Source organism: Sorghum bicolor, chromosome 4 (assembly GCF_000003195.3).
Source record: "Sorghum bicolor cultivar BTx623 chromosome 4, Sorghum_bicolor_NCBIv3, whole genome shotgun sequence".
NCBI lineage: Eukaryota > Viridiplantae > Streptophyta > Magnoliopsida > Poales > Poaceae > Sorghum > Sorghum bicolor.
In genome coordinates this window covers 14,178,549-14,194,676 of record NC_012873.2, presented here as the reverse complement: position 1 = coordinate 14,194,676, position 16,128 = coordinate 14,178,549, and the positions used below count along the sequence as shown (strand labels likewise).

Sequence of the window (16,128 nt, the reverse complement as noted above, 5' to 3'; positions counted from 1 at the left end):
GACTCATTACACAATTTAGTCGGAATTGACGAGACGAATCTTTTGGGCCTAGCTAGTCCATGATTGGACAATATTTATCAAATACAGACGAAAGTGCTACAGTGTCGATTTCTCAAAAACTTTTGGAAGTAGGCCTTGTTTACTTCCAAAAGATTTTGCAAAATATGAATAGTAGCACTTTCGTTTGTATTTGACAAATATTGTCCAATTATAGACTAACTAGGCCCAAAAGATTAGTCTCGTCAATTCCGACTAAATTGTGTAATTAGTTTTTATTTTCATCTGTATTTAATATTCTATATATACGTCTAAAGATTCAATGTGACCAAAAATCTGAAAAATTTTACAAAATTTTTAAGGAACTAAACAAGGCCTAAACAACAAAGCCAAGGCCTCGTCACCTGCTGCAGGAGGACGACGTGACACAGCCATTTTACTTGCGATCGAGCAGGTGGGCGGCGACAAGTACCAAGGCATCGAGTCATTAATAAACGGACGCGGAGCAGGGGTAAACTCGTCTGAGCTGGGCCGCGCGAGCCTGGAACGTCAAGTTTTTCGATTTCAGGTTGGGAGCATAGGACGTCTAGTTTTTTAATATGGAGGGAGTAAGTAACTATAGGCGTGTCCGGTGTCCGTCTAGAGCAATTATTTAACTATTAGTGATAATAATTTGTTCTCATGCTCCGCTGGCCTAACAAAAAAATCCATTTTACTACAACCATGGCTGGTCATAATAAATTCCAGAGTTACATGTAATTATTTATAAAAACAAAGAAACCAGAGTTAATTTTACTCCTTAGGGATCCAAATGGTATTATTTTATTAGAAACAAATGACACTACTAGTAATAAAAACTACCCTGACCGGACATTGGTTGCCTAATGATTATCGGAGTTAATTTTACTCCTCATGTGCCTAGATGTAATTATTTATAGAAGCAAATTTAACTGCTCACATTCAAAGAGGGAATAATTTACTTAATAAAATAATATTATTAGTAATAAAAAATAGCATGGCTGATGACCCCACATGACCCACATGCCAGGGCGTAATTATTTTCACAACAAAATGATAATAATATTAGTAATAAATGATAATCACAGGCAAATTCACCCGCTCACATCCCCGAGGAAATTATTTATTTAACAAAATAATATTATTAGTAATAAAAAATAGCTTGGCCAGCGACCCAGGCACGCGGGTGATTATCATAGGTAAATTTACTACCCACATGCCAGGGGGAATTATTTGCAAACGGAATCGCCTGGCCGATGATTATACTGATGCACAGGCAAGATGTATTGAGATTTATGCACAACAATTTTATTTACTATGGAAGATGATTTTTATTTTTTCTAAAATAATGGATCATTGAGAAACATTAGCTGTGTCATGAAATAGCCAGCACATTTTTAGGACTCCAAAAAAATTTCACTACTACGCCATCAATAAAAGTATATCTTGATAGTCTTTGCTCCGGGCTATTCCAATAGCTCCATGGTTGTGGTTACATACTGCATTGGAATAAATATTGTCAGTGATTAGTACACAGTCAATTCTAAATAAAAAACATTTAGATGCTATATGTTTATACTGGTTCATAACAGAAAGAGGTTTTCTCTAGATTGCAGATATGATGCTTGAATTTTACGCACAGAGGTTACACGGACAGACTGCATGCAAATCAATGCCCTGAAAGAGTTACCGGGAATTAGGCCTTATTTAGTTTTTAAAAATTTTCAAGATTCCTCGTCACATGGAATTTTACGGCACATGCATGGTGCATTAAATATACATAAAAATAAAAATTAATTGCACAGTTCATCTATAAATCACGAGATGAATCTTCTAAGCTTAGTTACTCCATGATTGGATAATATTTGTCAAATAAAAACAAAAGCGCTACAGTGTCGAAATCCAAAAAATTTTGCGAACTGAACAAGGCCTTAGATACAAGCTTCAGAACATCAATGGAGCCTGACGTCTCTTCCATAGTGACCAAATCCATATCCGCAGAAAAAACTTACCTAAGCCACATGATATGAATTAAAATTCGTACGTACTCAAATCCGATCAATTTTAAAATTAGCTTTCCACATATATGTATAGAGGATAAGATATGAGAATATGCCACAATGTAACAATCGAAATCACGCTGCTAATAACAAATAATATATCAATCTCATCTCATTAGAAAGGATGATCGCATGACTAGTTCCAAAGCATTATTATTCTTGATACATACCAATTTCTTGCAGGTTCCTGTAATATCCCTTTTCTCCTTTCAAACCAAACATTATTCCTTATCCATGTATCATAAAATCAAAATTCAAATATTCTTACATATTGTAAATGGCTCCAATATTCTTTAAGATCACGCAAATGATATAGTATTTGAATGACACAAAAGTGGCATGCTCTAAAATTACGACAGCTCAAAAGTGGTCGTCTAGAGGTTAAACAATAGCAAGGGCACACCGACTGTGACTACTTACCTCCAGAGATAGGATAATTAGGAAACAACCTCAGCGCATCATCAACAATTCTAGTGCTGAGATCCCCTCCAGCACAGACTTGGATTTCGGAAACATGACCACATTAAGATATGAAATTGATGAGATTGATACACACTAGTAGAAAAAAGCTCAATAGTAACGATTGTAAAGACATTTCTACTAGCGTTTTTCGTAGCCGCCGACACTCGGGACCGGTAGAAATAAATCTTTGCACTGGCAAACCGCCGATGGAAATCTATTTTCATAGGCGGTTTGCTAAGACAACCGCCATCACAGATTTCCATAGGCGGTTCTCTTAGCTAACCGGCAGTGGAAACATTTTTCTAAAAAATATGAAATCGGCTTTTAAAAAATAGAAAAAAAAATTAATTCCAAAGAAGAACTGGGCTAATCCAATGAGATTCAAATCCGAGACATCGCCCTTGTGCGTAGCCTCCTCTACCACTCTACCCATCACTCAGTTGTGTCTATATTAGAGTTTTATTCCCTACGTATTATCCTAAACCGATCATACATTGATTGTTTAAGGCCTTAAACGAATTCAAATAGAAAAGTTGTCAACTACAAAGTTTCATAACTTTTCAAGATCTACAACTTTTATATTAGTAGTTTCTCCTTCCGAGGTCATTTACAAAATTTGAATTTCAAAATTAAGAAATTCAAACATAGTTTTCGATGACAAGATGATTTCAAATGAAAAAAAATATCAACTACTAAGTTTCACAACTTTCTGAGATCTATAACTTCTATTTTGGCGGTTTTTTGAAACGAGGTTATTTGAAAAGCTTAAAAAATTCCATTTCAAATTATTTCTACAGACGGTTTTCTTAATAAACTATCTGTAGAAATATGATTTCTAGTGGCGGTTCCTTGATAAATTATGAATTGCACATGTTTGCGTATCGTGGGAGTAATGCTTGCCTAGTTCGGTCTTCCGGGTATCAGTTAATAGTTCCCGATTGTTAGTTGTTTTCGAATGGGTACCTCTAACTGTGACCCAATCTCAATTGATAGAATTGCTTCCAACATTCTAATACTGAGGTGTCGTTTGAAAGAGTTCAGGGCGGCTCTAGCACCAGCTTCTTCAAGAGGAGGAATCGTTTTTTCTTTCTTTCAAAATAAACTAAAAACCGCTAAAGCAAAGCAAAAAGAACACTATTTTTAGTTTCATACGCCTTGTTTAGTTCCAAAAAATTTTGAAAAATCGACATTGTAGCACTTTCGTTTGTATTTAACAAATATTGTCTAATCATGGACTAAATAGGCTCAAAAGATTCGTCTCGTCAATTTCGACCAAACTGTGTAATTAGTTTTTATTTTCCTCTACATTTAATACTCCATGCATACGTCTAAAGATTTGATATGACGGAGAATCTAAAAAATTTTACAAATTTTTTTGAACTAAAACAAGACCACAGACAACATGCTGTAACAAGTCAAAACCATGCCAAATAGGACATGATTCGTGCTGCCACTAGCGCTGAGTTCGTATGCCACGGAGAGTAAAATGTTTCTCGGCGAAAGCAGCCTCTATGTAGTAGGGGCAGAGAGTGGTGTTACCTTCCTGATTTCTGACCGGATACGTTCACGGTTCACGCTGCAGATTTTTTTTCTTTTTTAACAAAGGCAGAAGCTCTACCACTCAATTAAGACAAAAAGATAATATGTACAAAAAAGTTTGCCAGACGAGATGCCACAAAGACAAGAGAGGCTAACCACCCCACACAACGTGGCCGAGTACAAACACAACATAGTGATATGGGTCATCGTTGCCGAGCATATAAACCAAGATGCCAGCAGCTCTGACTTCCAATGGCAGCCCACCCGCCGCTGCGGAATTAGGACGCGTAAGAGCTGGAACAAAGCTTTTCCGTCTAACAAGGTCATCTCCGTGACTCCGTGCAGTGTTACTGTTATTATTCGAGTATTGTTACTGAGGTACAGGTAATACAAATGATAGTTCCTCGTTTCAACAGAGCTCATCAACGGTCAAACAGTAGTACCTTTTTGACTGATATATTAAGACGTATATAGATAGAACAGATGACAACAAAAGTAGGACGTATCCTATCTAGGGCGGGCTATACAGGCATAACTTCAGTACATGATGATCTATGGAAACGCCCTAGCAGTCGCAGGCGCATATCTGGAACTTCCCTGAGACCATTTGTAGGGCATTTCCGTTCACAAGAGATGACTTCAGGAATCAGCTTCTGCAGGGCCATCTTGTTTGTGTTCAGCAAACAGTGTAGCCCCAGATTCCAGTCACGTCAAATATATACCTGCAATGAGGAGCAGTCCGCCTGTGAATCCAGTTCATGAAAAGTTAAGGCGCTCCTGGGCATGCTTCCTATTCACATGGCCTTATCATCAAAATGGCCATCTAAGCATCTTGCGTGAGTCAGCTCAACTCCTGTGCAATTCATCAATGTGAGATGATAAAATTAACCAAGGTGTACCTTTATTGTGGTTGCAGGAGTGAAACTTCTATCTCTTGTAAAGTCTTTCCCTTTGTTTCTACCACATGGCGCCGCACAAATATTGAGGCTACCACGCAGACTGACGAAAATATTGTGTAGAGAAGCTGTGGACCAAGTTGCTCCAGAAGACGCAAGAACAGCAAACTAACAAAGAAGTTCACGATCTGCCAAAGTTACATTCAAGAATTGAATGTCAAGGGGTAGATATTATTTAATTCTGAATTCAAGAAACATGGATAAAACCATCTATAAAAAAAAGCACAAGTATAGACCACTCTTGCTAGTTTGGAATATAATTGTTAGGAGAAACAAGTTTTCTTTAGTCCATAGTCACTAGCAACTAGTTAGTTGATACTCATCTACACAAACAACAATAAACCCAAAGACCAAAACATTTTTTAGAGAGACTAAAGGCAAACTCTATCCTATACAGAGTTTCTGGCATAAATCAAAATATTGAGTTGAAATTCAAGTACCAGACCAACTAAAAACTTCCAAATTAACTTTCAATACTTTCATGTGGTATGTAGGCATGTAGCATATATAAAACTATGAAAACAGAATGTGGTAGATAATACTAACAAAAAAAAGGAATGGCAGACAAAAGGTGCAGGAGGTGGGGGACACTCTTATGGTCTTATAAGAAAACATTAGTAGAAGACATGCTGTGCCTATCTACAACCATTTTGCACATTCAGGTTGATTAAACAGTTTGGCACCCTTATATGCCCTGTGACTAAAGGGTTCCATCTAACTGCTGTCGCAACCTCTCCATTTATCAGTGCTATCAGCAGTTAGGCCATTTACCATGAATCAAAATTAACTGGATTAAGGTGGCAACAGCCTGATTTCAAAATTATTTCTGTGAAGGGCTTTAAAGTCTATGAAATACAAGCCTAGACTATCCACACCTCAATCCAGAAACATTTTGAGGCCCCTTTTCATTTCTGTGTTAGTTTGAGTTTGCTTCCAAATCTACTAAACAAAAGGCTAGACATTTTAGAGATATATAATGTACAATTCTTCCATACTGGTATGCTTACTCTTTTCCATCTAACAATTCACATGCGTGCCTGATATCATGGCTCATGGAGTTCTTACCCAATGTACAGACATGCAGAGAGCCATAGCCTTAGCTCGGATTTTATTGGGGAAAATCTCAGGCAAAAGAAGTCCTGGGACTGGGCCTGCTCCTAGTGAAAATGACAAGACAAACCTGCGAAAATCCTTGTTGTAAGTGGACCAAAAAATGTACAGTAGCTATACTCATAAAAAAGTAAGCCACGATTGTCAAACAGAATAGTGTGCTATGAACATAAAGGCAAATGACAGAATTTTAGCTTCTGGTATACAATTCAACCAATTCAAAAATAGTAAATACTAAATACATATGGAGAACTGCTATGCAGCTTAGGTGATACAACATTAGGCAAAACAGATATCAAGAATGACAATGGAACACATACAGTACCAATCTACTATGCTATTAGACAAAGATCAACCAGTAATTCAATCTCCTATACAGTAGCAATCAATAATGGAAGTAGTAGAGGTGTGGACGTGTGGTCAAGACAACATCAAGCAAAATAAAAAATTAAAAACATGATCTGAACGTTTCATAGCCAACATAAAGCGACTTCCATTTATTACCAAGTTTTATAAGAACATAATCATGTAGGACAAATTAATGTAGAATGTTAGTATGAGGTACCAGGGGTAGATGTTTCAATTAGTTCAGTTCCATATGAAACACACAGAGAACTAAGCTACAAAATGAATCACGCTTGGAACTTACAACAGAATGCCACCAACTGAAAGATATACACTTGTAGAACCAAGAGACTGACGGTTTGCTCCAACAGCCTGAAGCCCCATTGCAAAAGCCTGTACCAGTAAAGTGCTGTCAGTGATGTTCAACATATTTTTTGCTTTTTCAGTGTTTGCAATTTTTTTATAAAAAAGTGTGGTTGCTTACCATCCCAAGGAAACTCCCTGAAAGCAGCACTTTTCTACCTAGCTTGTCCATTAGAAGCATTGCTACAATTGATCCTGTAAGACAGCACACAAAAATTAGTCATCTGATAAAAAGAACATAATACCACTGTATAAGAACAACTTTGAGCGCACCTGATAGATTTGAAATCCCCATGCATATGTTGGCAAGGTTAGAGGGCACCCCCACACTTCTGAACACAGTTGATGAGAAATAGAACACAGAATTTATGCCGGATAACTGTTGTAAAGCAAAGAGCGTTGTGCCAATAAAAACAACTGTACCAAAAAAGGGACTTGTAATGAACAAACTTCACGGCCAGACTGAACTCAGCTTATTAGAAGTGCATAAATGCAACAAAAAGAATAACAGAATAGCTTGTACCATTAAAGTGGCGACCATAGAACAGCTCTGAGTACTTCACACTTTCTCCATCATCTCCTCTTTCAGATCTAGAAAGTTCTGCCATGGCAGATTTTACATGAAGGGGGCCTAGGAGCTTTTCAAATTGCATCTCTGCTTCACTTATTCTTCCACACTGCATACAAGAAGAGGCCTCATCAAATCTCTGGAGTCTGGATCTGGAAGTCTCTCAAATATTTTCTTTTTATCAAACACACAGGAGACTGTACAAGGTAATGTGTACTTAATACAGTCTAGTTGTTATTTTTTGTTAGCTATTTGAGGTGTTAGTTAGCCAAACATGCAGTTAGTGACTAAATACACTAGCATTTGTGTACACGTTGATCTCCATAAGGCCAATTGGCCCCTCCTAGAAGTTGTTTCTAGTTACGCCACTGCTCAAGGGGCAAGGCATGAACACAAGAACACACATACACAAACCACATATATCAATTCATACATACAGTCACTGGCAGAGCTTGAACAAAAGGGCCATGGCCCTCCCTAAGTTTCCATATTGCTTTGAAGTTTTATACTTAATCATGCTTAAACACTGCTAACCTGGCTATTTTAGCACTAGTGGCCCCAACATTTATGTGAAGCTTCGCCACTGCATACAGTTAGTGGCTTTGACAATCAATATATTGCAGCATATTATTTAGTATGCAGTACTAAATACTGAAGCAACATGAGAAATGAGGTTCGTCGACCCATGCCATTCATGTAACCCAACCATTTTCAACAGGTAAAAGAAAAACAGCAGCATCCATATAGGTGACGAAAGAAACAAGCATGCATGTTTGACTTGATAAATCAGAAACATAGCATAGAAATCAAGCAATGTGCCAAAGCAGAAGTACCTTATAGAGCCACTGGGGGCTCTCAGCACAAAACTCCATACCAAGAGCTTGTAAAGTCGCTGGGATAGTGGCAACCCAGAAACACACTCTCCACCTGCCAACAGCAATAATAATATTGGTACAGATAAATTTCACAGATATTAACTTCAGAAGGCATGTAAAGGACTAAAACAGAAAGCTTCTAACCATCTATCGATATCTTTGACAGGTGTACCAATTAGGAGTGATACTATAATTCCAAGGCAGGTTGCAATCTGAACAAAGCTACCATATGTACCCCTCACTGTAGGAGGAGAAACCTGCATTCCATCAGAGGTGGACATAGACAAAGAACTAGATGAAAATTATATCAGAATAGAAGGTAAACAATATGAGAACTTTATCAATAGTCATTTGAGAAAACACGATCTACATACCTCCGTTATATAAAGTGAAGCAACTGGTGGACCCAATCCCATCCCTGTTCCTACCAAAAATCTTCCGAAGAGCATACCCTCCAAACTATTGGTGAGAGCACTGCAATTGTATGGTATGGTTTTAGTTACTTCTCATCATTAGCAATATTCTTACTCTAGGGCTTCTATGAGTGGTCAAGGAGCTTTCACAGAGGGCACATGACAATTTAACAGGTAAACTAAGTTTACCCCATATTTGGAAGAACTGCTCGGTTCTTACAGGACCATTATATTATGATCATTAAGAATTCCTGCACAGTTTGTTTGGCAAGAGATTTCGAATTTTAACTGACTGTTACTGTTCTACTTTACAGCATTGTTCAGTTACTTTTTGTTAATAAGGAAAACTGTACTGTTTCTTTGGCTGGGCGAGGAGCTTCCTGTGCCCACATGATACCATGACAAGTAGACTCCATGTACCTCATATGAAGTAGCCTAACACAGCTGTCAGGACTATCATATTCATGGTTCATCTCCTAATTCTTATAATAAAGTTAAATTGTAAAAAAATCATAATGATTAATTAATGGATTACTCAAGCAGCGTGCCTGTAAAAAAAACAGGTAGATATTTTACCACAATTCAAGTCTTCAGCAATTCTACATAAGCACCAATAGACCGGTGACCAGTCAGCAGGACATCACTTGTTCAGTTGTTTCAGTCAGACACAATTCAATGTTTCAGCAAATTCCACAGGCTACTAGACCATAAAAATCATTTCTCATCTTATAAGTCGTAACAAAGTATAGTTTAAATTTTTAAACAGAAATAGTTGGAGCTCTCATTTGTTGCTCCACATTCTGGAGAAAGAGAAAAGGTAAGAGTTCTTGAACCCAAAATTGACCTATTCAGCAATTCGAAAAGTATGACCAACACCAGTCCAAGAGACCGATTCATTCACCAGCAAGCCAGTCACCAGATGGTACACTCAAGGTCCAAGGAGTAGTACTTATTTGTTTGACAAAAAACAAACAACTTCCAGTGATCAACCAAAGAATAATGAATGCTAGCAAGTGGCACTTAAATACAACATTAAACCAACCAGAGACAGGATCTAGTGAAAGTGAAAGACAAATCAAGTGGTACATGATGTCACCTTATGGCAGCACCAATGATCATAGGCAGTGCACTGAGCTGGAACGCACGGCGTCGCCCAATCCCATCAGCGATGGAGCCGCTGAAGAGGCACCCAACAAAAGCTCCTCCCAAGCAGATACTCACCACGAGCCCTGCACCCAACAGAAGCGCAAGCACAGCTTACTTGAGTACAATAAGTAAATAAACCGACCAAAACCACCACAATTAGCAGAAGAAATGCCCCCCCTAACCTTCAGCAAGCGTGTTGCCAGAGAAGCCAAGGTCAGCGGAGATGCTCTCCAAGGGCTCGTTCACCACCCTGCGTCATCACCATCACGGCACCAAATAAGCACGAGTTTCAGATGGGGGCAACAGAGCGATCAGAAGTGCAGAAAACGTGGGCGGGAGGGCACGCACGCACCCGGAGTGGTATCCGAAGAGGAACGATGTGAGCGTGGCGACGCAGACATGCGGCAAGGACATGCGCCACGATGGCCCAGCGCCACCACCGCCTCCGCCTCCGCCGCCGCCGTCCGTCATTCTCACTGCGGAAACGGAAACGGAAACGAGAAATGGGAAATGAGATTCAAATCTCACCATGAATTAACCAGTGGTGAGAGGAACGGGGGAGGCGGAAACCGAGCGGCGGGGTACGAACTTGGCGTCTCGACGTCGGGTTCCATGGCGGTTTCCCTGGACGGCACGCGCTTGTAGACGGAGGAGTTAAGCTTCCACCGCATCGCCGCTGATTCCAGAGAGAGAGCAATAAGCGATTAAGCGATTCGGCCGCAGAACCAGTGCAGCATGGGGAAGGGATTGGAGGGTTCGGGAATGAGGACCCGAGCGGCGGGCGGGGGAAGAGAGAGAGAGAGAGAGAGAGAGAGAGAGAGAGAGAGAGATCTGGACCAGTCCCAGGGTAGGGGAGGAAGGAAGGTGAGCGACGTGGGGAGGAGGATGGAGGAGGGGGCGCGGCCGGGCGGGTCCGGTCGGTGTATTAATAGCGGCGGTTATTGAGTAAATTAATCGGGAGGCTTGTTTACCTGGCCACCGCGTGCGCCTGCATCAGATCGCGCGGGGGAGGCGACGTGTCCGCCGTGCGGTGGTGATGGCGGAGGCGGCGCCGGATCTGGGGAGGACGGAGGGAGCTGCTTCGGCGTTGGCTAGTCAGATGATGATTGGTTTGGTTTGATCCCGGGCGGGTGGGTTTGGCGAGGGAGCACGGAGACGGAGAGGAGGAGGGTGGTGGAGCTGTGCCGAGCTGCCGGCGCGGAGATCGCGGGTGGGAGGAGGTGGGGGGAAGGGGAGCTTGGGGAGGCCGTGCCGTGATGCGGTCGTGCTGCCAGGCAGGGCAGGCCAACACGGGGGTGACACGCAGCCCGGAGGATACCACAGTACTGTCGGTTCCTGCTGCAGCAGCAAGAGGCAGGAGAGTGCACGAAGGAGGGAAGGACATTCGCGTGTTAGCCCTTGATATTTATTAAATTTACTCGGAACAAAGAAAAAGCAACTACCCTACTCCCTCCGTTTTCGAAGAAGTTTAACTTTTTAAAATTTAACTAAAAATATATCGAACAATATCAACATTTATATCTATAAATAAGTATATTATATGATAGTACTCCCTCCATATAGGATTTTGAAGTCATTTTAGACAAAATTTAGGTTAAATAATTGGAATATAAATCATCAATAACTTTAAATTGTTGAGTTTGCTAATATGAAAAGTATATTAATACATTTGTCTTGAAAAATACTTTCATAAAAGTATACATATATCATTTTTTCTAAATATTTTTATAAAAATAAGAAGTCAAAAGTGTATTTTGGAGATCATGTCACTGTCCTAAACGACTTCTAAATCCTATACGGAGGGAGTATATTTTATGCTCAACCTAATGATACATATTACAAATGATAATATATTAGTATATTTTTTATATATATTTAGTCAAACTTAAAAAGGTTTCACTTCTTAGAAAATCGTACGTGCACTTATTTGTGGACGGAGGGAGTATGTCCCTAAATATATATTTAAAAAATTAATATTTATAATACATAATTAGTATCATTGGAAAGATCTTTGAATCTAGTTTTTTAAAAAAAATTAGGTCTTGTTTAGTTCATGGGTAAAAAAATTTTGGATGTCACATCAGATGTTTAAAAAATTAATTACATAACTTGTCTAGGTGCTGCGAGACAAATTTATTAAGCCTAGTTAATCTATCATTAGCACATGTGTATTACTATAGCAATTATGGTTAATCATAAACTAATTAGGCTTAAAAGATCTGTCTTGCGGTTTTCATGCAAATTGTGCAATTAGCTATTTTTTATCTATATTTAATATTTTATACATGTGTCCAAACATTCGACAGGATGGGGTGAAAAATTTTTGGTTGGGAACTAAACACGGCCTTATTTGGAAATATAAATAATGTATGTATTTTCTACAAATCGAGTCAAATTTGTGGTACGAAAACTAATAATGATAATTAATTTGGAACGGAGAAACTATACAAAAGTCACTTCCGAAGTTATTCAGATATTCTGGAATAACATTCAAGTATCTCAACTCATGAAATATATGTTTACGCTCTTAAACTTGTCATAAGATGTCATCTAGATCTCTCACTCTCGAAATACTAATTTCACTTTTTCACACATCATTCTAGAGTGTCATCAAAGGAAATTATCACAGGATATCATCTACATCCAAACATATCTCGAACACCACTCCACACCCTAGCATCATGTATGCCATAGTGAATTTCAGCGGCTTAGATCTTGAGTTATGGGTCTCACGCGAACGCCATTTCACACCCTAACATCATATATGCCATAGTGAATTTCAGCGGCTTAGATCTTGAGTTATGGGTCCCACGCGAACGACACTCCATACCCTAGCATCATATATGTCATAGTGAATTTCACTGGCTTAGATCTTGAGTTATGGGACTCACGCGAGGCTCCGTTCACTTATCTTATAAGCTGTATTTTTTCTACTCGTTAGCAATATTTTTCTCTTACAAGAAATCAGCAAACAGTACTTTCAGCCATGCTTTTTCAGACATATCATATTCTAGTTCCAGAGCTCCATCCATATGCTCTTTCTACCTTGCACTTTGAGATAGGTGATTATATATGTGTACGTTCTCGTTGAGTATGTTGAGTCATTATGGGATCTACTCCTAGAGAGTGGAGGAGAGGATTAGCTAAATTCAAGAGCAACCCATGTGAACTAATGATGTATTGTAAATAAAAATTCTTTTGTTCCACCTACATAAATAGTAACAACACCCCCCCCTTCCATTTCAAATTACAAGACATTTTGGCCTTTTCTAGATTCATTTCTTTTGCTATGACTTAAATATATAAATGTGTCCAGATACATATAGTAAAATCAATGTATCTAGAAAAGCTAAAATTTCTTAGAATTTATACTAATTTGCAAAGAGTATATATAGCATGCCCACAAAAAAGCCATAAAGGTCCACCTTAACATGCAACTAATTATAACATTCCGTGATTAATAAAATAGGTTAAAACTTGTCTGTATTTTCTTGGACGACTAAAAGCATTTATACGTAGATCATTCGTGGATATGGCTGAAGTATGTTATAGAACAGATAAACCTTACTTGACTTGCACATTCGCTATATTGCTTTATGTTATGGAACTCTTAGGTCCCCTCAACGAGAAAATCTGTTTTTTAACATGCACAAAGAAATTTTCTTTGGAATCTTTGGGGAGAAAAATGTGTCAGTAACAACTTTGAGAAAGAAGCATGGCAGTGTTTGGTTGAAAGACAAGTGGATTAGACTAGTCCCATCTCTGATTTATAGTTGAGGAGGGATGGACCGACCTAGTTTTTGTTTGACGTACTCGGATGAGACAACAATGACATATGGGACCTAGTTATTAGATGAGACAATGCTCATGATCCCATCCCACCTGGAATGACTTTGTCTCTCATTTTTTAGTAGAAACATCCCATATTCAGGAAAAATATTCCCCAGTAAAATATCCTTGATTTAGGGAAACAAACATCAATAGAACATCTGACCTAAACACTAACGCCGTGTTTGGTTAGCCCCTTCTAATGTTTAGTCACCTATCGAGGCTACTTTAGTAAGGATTTAGCTGAACACTATAACTAAATGGAAAATGGACTTTAGCCAACTAGTCACCAAATTGTGAGTAGAAGGGACTAAATCTCACCTTTTAGTCACTTTTAGTCGCTTTGGAGCCAAATACCTTACTAAAAAGGGACTAAAAGACCTCTTTTAATCTTGTTTAGTCACCCGAACAAACATCCAGTTACTAAAGTCTAGTCACTAGTTTAGATGACTAAATTTCAGAGTGAAGAAATCAAACAGGGCCTGGAATCATCTCTCACCTAATCCTTCTAACCAAATACTGTCTTATCGGACCTTTGATTACTATTTCACGAGATGCCAGTTTGTATAAATATTACTAACTACTCCCTCCATTCTAAATTATATATTTTAATAATTTTAGAGAGTCAAAACATTTCAAATTTGGCCAAAGAGAATTATAAAGATTTATAACATTAAGCAGGTATATTATGAAAAATTTAATGATACTTAGTTGGTATAATAAATATTATTATGTTATTATATAAATTTTGGTAAAATTTGAGATATTTTGACTTTCTAAATTTATTGAAATGTCTTGTAGTCCGGAGCGGAATACTCAGAAGTTTGACGGAGGTGGCTGGTGCAAAGTGAGGAGAACGAAATCCGAGAGCAAGAGGTCCCTGTTCCTAGCGTGCGTGCGCCTGCGGACGGGCGCGGCTTGGTGGTGGGCGGCGACGCGTGGCCGCGAATCGTCGTGCAGGGCGCACCCGGCTACCCGTCCCGCTCCACCAACCGCGCTGTGCACACCGTCGGTCGGTGTGGGTCGGCTCTGGGCGGAATAGACCGGACGAAACAGGCCTGTTTAGGTCTTGTTTAGATGCAGCCAAATAGCCAAAACTTTTAGAGAAATGAGTACTTTTTAGAATAATGGATCTAAATAGGGGCTTGTAAACTTGGCTGTAAAGATTTGGAATTTGGGACCTTAGAGCCCTAAAACTGTGTAAACTTGCTTGGGGACCCGTGTCATGTGTCTTGTAAACCAAAAAATTTAGGAAGCATCTAAACACCTACTTGAATGTAAAGTTTACAGCCAAAAGTTTTGGGTTGTAAAGATTTGGGATCTAAACAGGCCCTTAGATGCAGCCAAACAGATAAAAATTTTGGAGAAATGAGCACTTTTTGAAAGAATGAATCTAAACAGGGGCTTGTAAAACTTGGCTATAAAGATTTGGAATTTGGGACCTTGGAGCCCCAAAACTGTGTAAACTTGCTTAGGGACCCGTGTAATGTGTTTTGTTGACCGAAAAAATTTGGGAAGCATCTAAACACCTATTTGAATGTAAAGTTTACAGCCAAAAGTTTTGGGATTGGATGTAAAGTTTACAGCCAAAAGTTTTGGCATGTAAAATTTGGTATCGCCCACATTCGATCGTTTTGGCCTTGTTTAGTTCCAAAATTTTTTGCAAAATAAGAATAGTAGCACTTTCGTTTGTATTTGATAAATATTATCCAATTATAGACTAACTAGGCTCAAAAGATTCGTCTCGTCAATTCCGACTAAACTGTGCAATTAGTTTTAATTTTTATCTATATTTAGTACTCCATACATACGTTTAAATATTCGATGTGACGGGAAATCTGAAAAATTTTGTAAATTTTTTTAGGAACTAAACAAGGCCCCATTGCAATTGCGAATATGGAATCCCGGTGGCGCGTCGGACCGTCAGGGTTATTCAGTGTTCCTTCTCTCTCTTTTTTTTTCATTCCTGGTGCCATGTCTTTTTCGCACGGTCGCTGTAGCCTGTTGGACTGTTGTAACGTGTTGATGCTGTTGACTTGTTGAGCTAGCGGCGCACGTTTGGTCCCTGCGAGAACCCAGAAGGGTCTCGACTTGTCTGGTGGGGGGGCATGCGAGGAACGTGTTTTGTGCGACTCACAAGTCACACCTTCACCTTTGCGTCCGTGCGTCCTTTTGCGTTTGGCGCACTCTACCAAATTGTTGTGTGGGATCCTATGGAGTGTAAGTACGATTGGTTAGGGTTGTTTCTATTTGTAATCATATTAGAAACCTATCAAATGTTTTGATTACTTCTGCATTTTCTATTTAAAAGTTTTATTAGCAAAAGCATATCCCTTTCATCGGTGCTCCTCTCTAAGGTCCTGATTAGTCCCTTATTTAGTAGCTAAAGTTCTAAACACACTGATTAAAAAAACTAAAATAATTTAATCTCACTAGTCACTTAAAAAT

General features: G+C 39.0%; 1 protein-coding gene across 3 annotated transcripts; it reads right to left on the bottom strand.

Annotated features, from left to right (window-relative positions):
* Window positions 4,383-11,183, bottom strand: LOC8080396 (probable plastidic glucose transporter 2). 3 transcript variants are annotated; one of them, XM_021459649.1, is made up of 15 exons: window positions 10,824-11,183; window positions 10,442-10,528; window positions 10,205-10,328; window positions 10,035-10,102; window positions 9,803-9,935; window positions 8,668-8,767; window positions 8,438-8,550; window positions 8,252-8,345; window positions 7,374-7,527; window positions 7,124-7,267; window positions 6,972-7,045; window positions 6,792-6,880; window positions 6,098-6,212; window positions 4,976-5,160; window positions 4,383-4,819 (listed from the first exon to the last, which is right to left on the bottom strand). In XM_021459649.1, exons 2-14 carry the CDS (start codon window positions 10,521-10,523, stop codon window positions 4,978-4,980), a joined length of 1,473 nt encoding a protein of 490 aa, XP_021315324.1. In that variant the 5' UTR covers window positions 10,524-10,528; window positions 10,824-11,183; the 3' UTR covers window positions 4,383-4,819; window positions 4,976-4,977. The 3 variants fall into 3 exon arrangements, with proteins under 3 accessions (XP_021315324.1, XP_002451945.1, XP_021315323.1); XM_002451900.2 differs by having other exon boundaries at window positions 4,383-4,798; XM_021459648.1 differs by lacking the exon at window positions 10,824-11,183 and adding an exon at window positions 10,690-10,708 and having other exon boundaries at window positions 4,383-4,798.

Excerpts from the sequence above, each read along its gene's own strand:
- LOC8080396 (XM_021459649.1), bottom strand. The coding sequence starts at position 10,523 with ATGCGGTGGAAGCTTAACTCCTCCGTCTACAAGCGCGTGCCGTCCAGG. Across the intron at positions 7,046-7,123 it reads GGGGATTTCAAATCTATCAG|GATCAATTGTAGCAATGCTT; the intron begins GTGCGCTCAAAG and ends GCTGTCTTACAG. Across the intron at positions 5,161-6,097 it reads TCTGCATGTCTGTACATTGG|ATCGTGAACTTCTTTGTTAG; the intron begins GTAAGAACTCCA and ends TAACTTTGGCAG.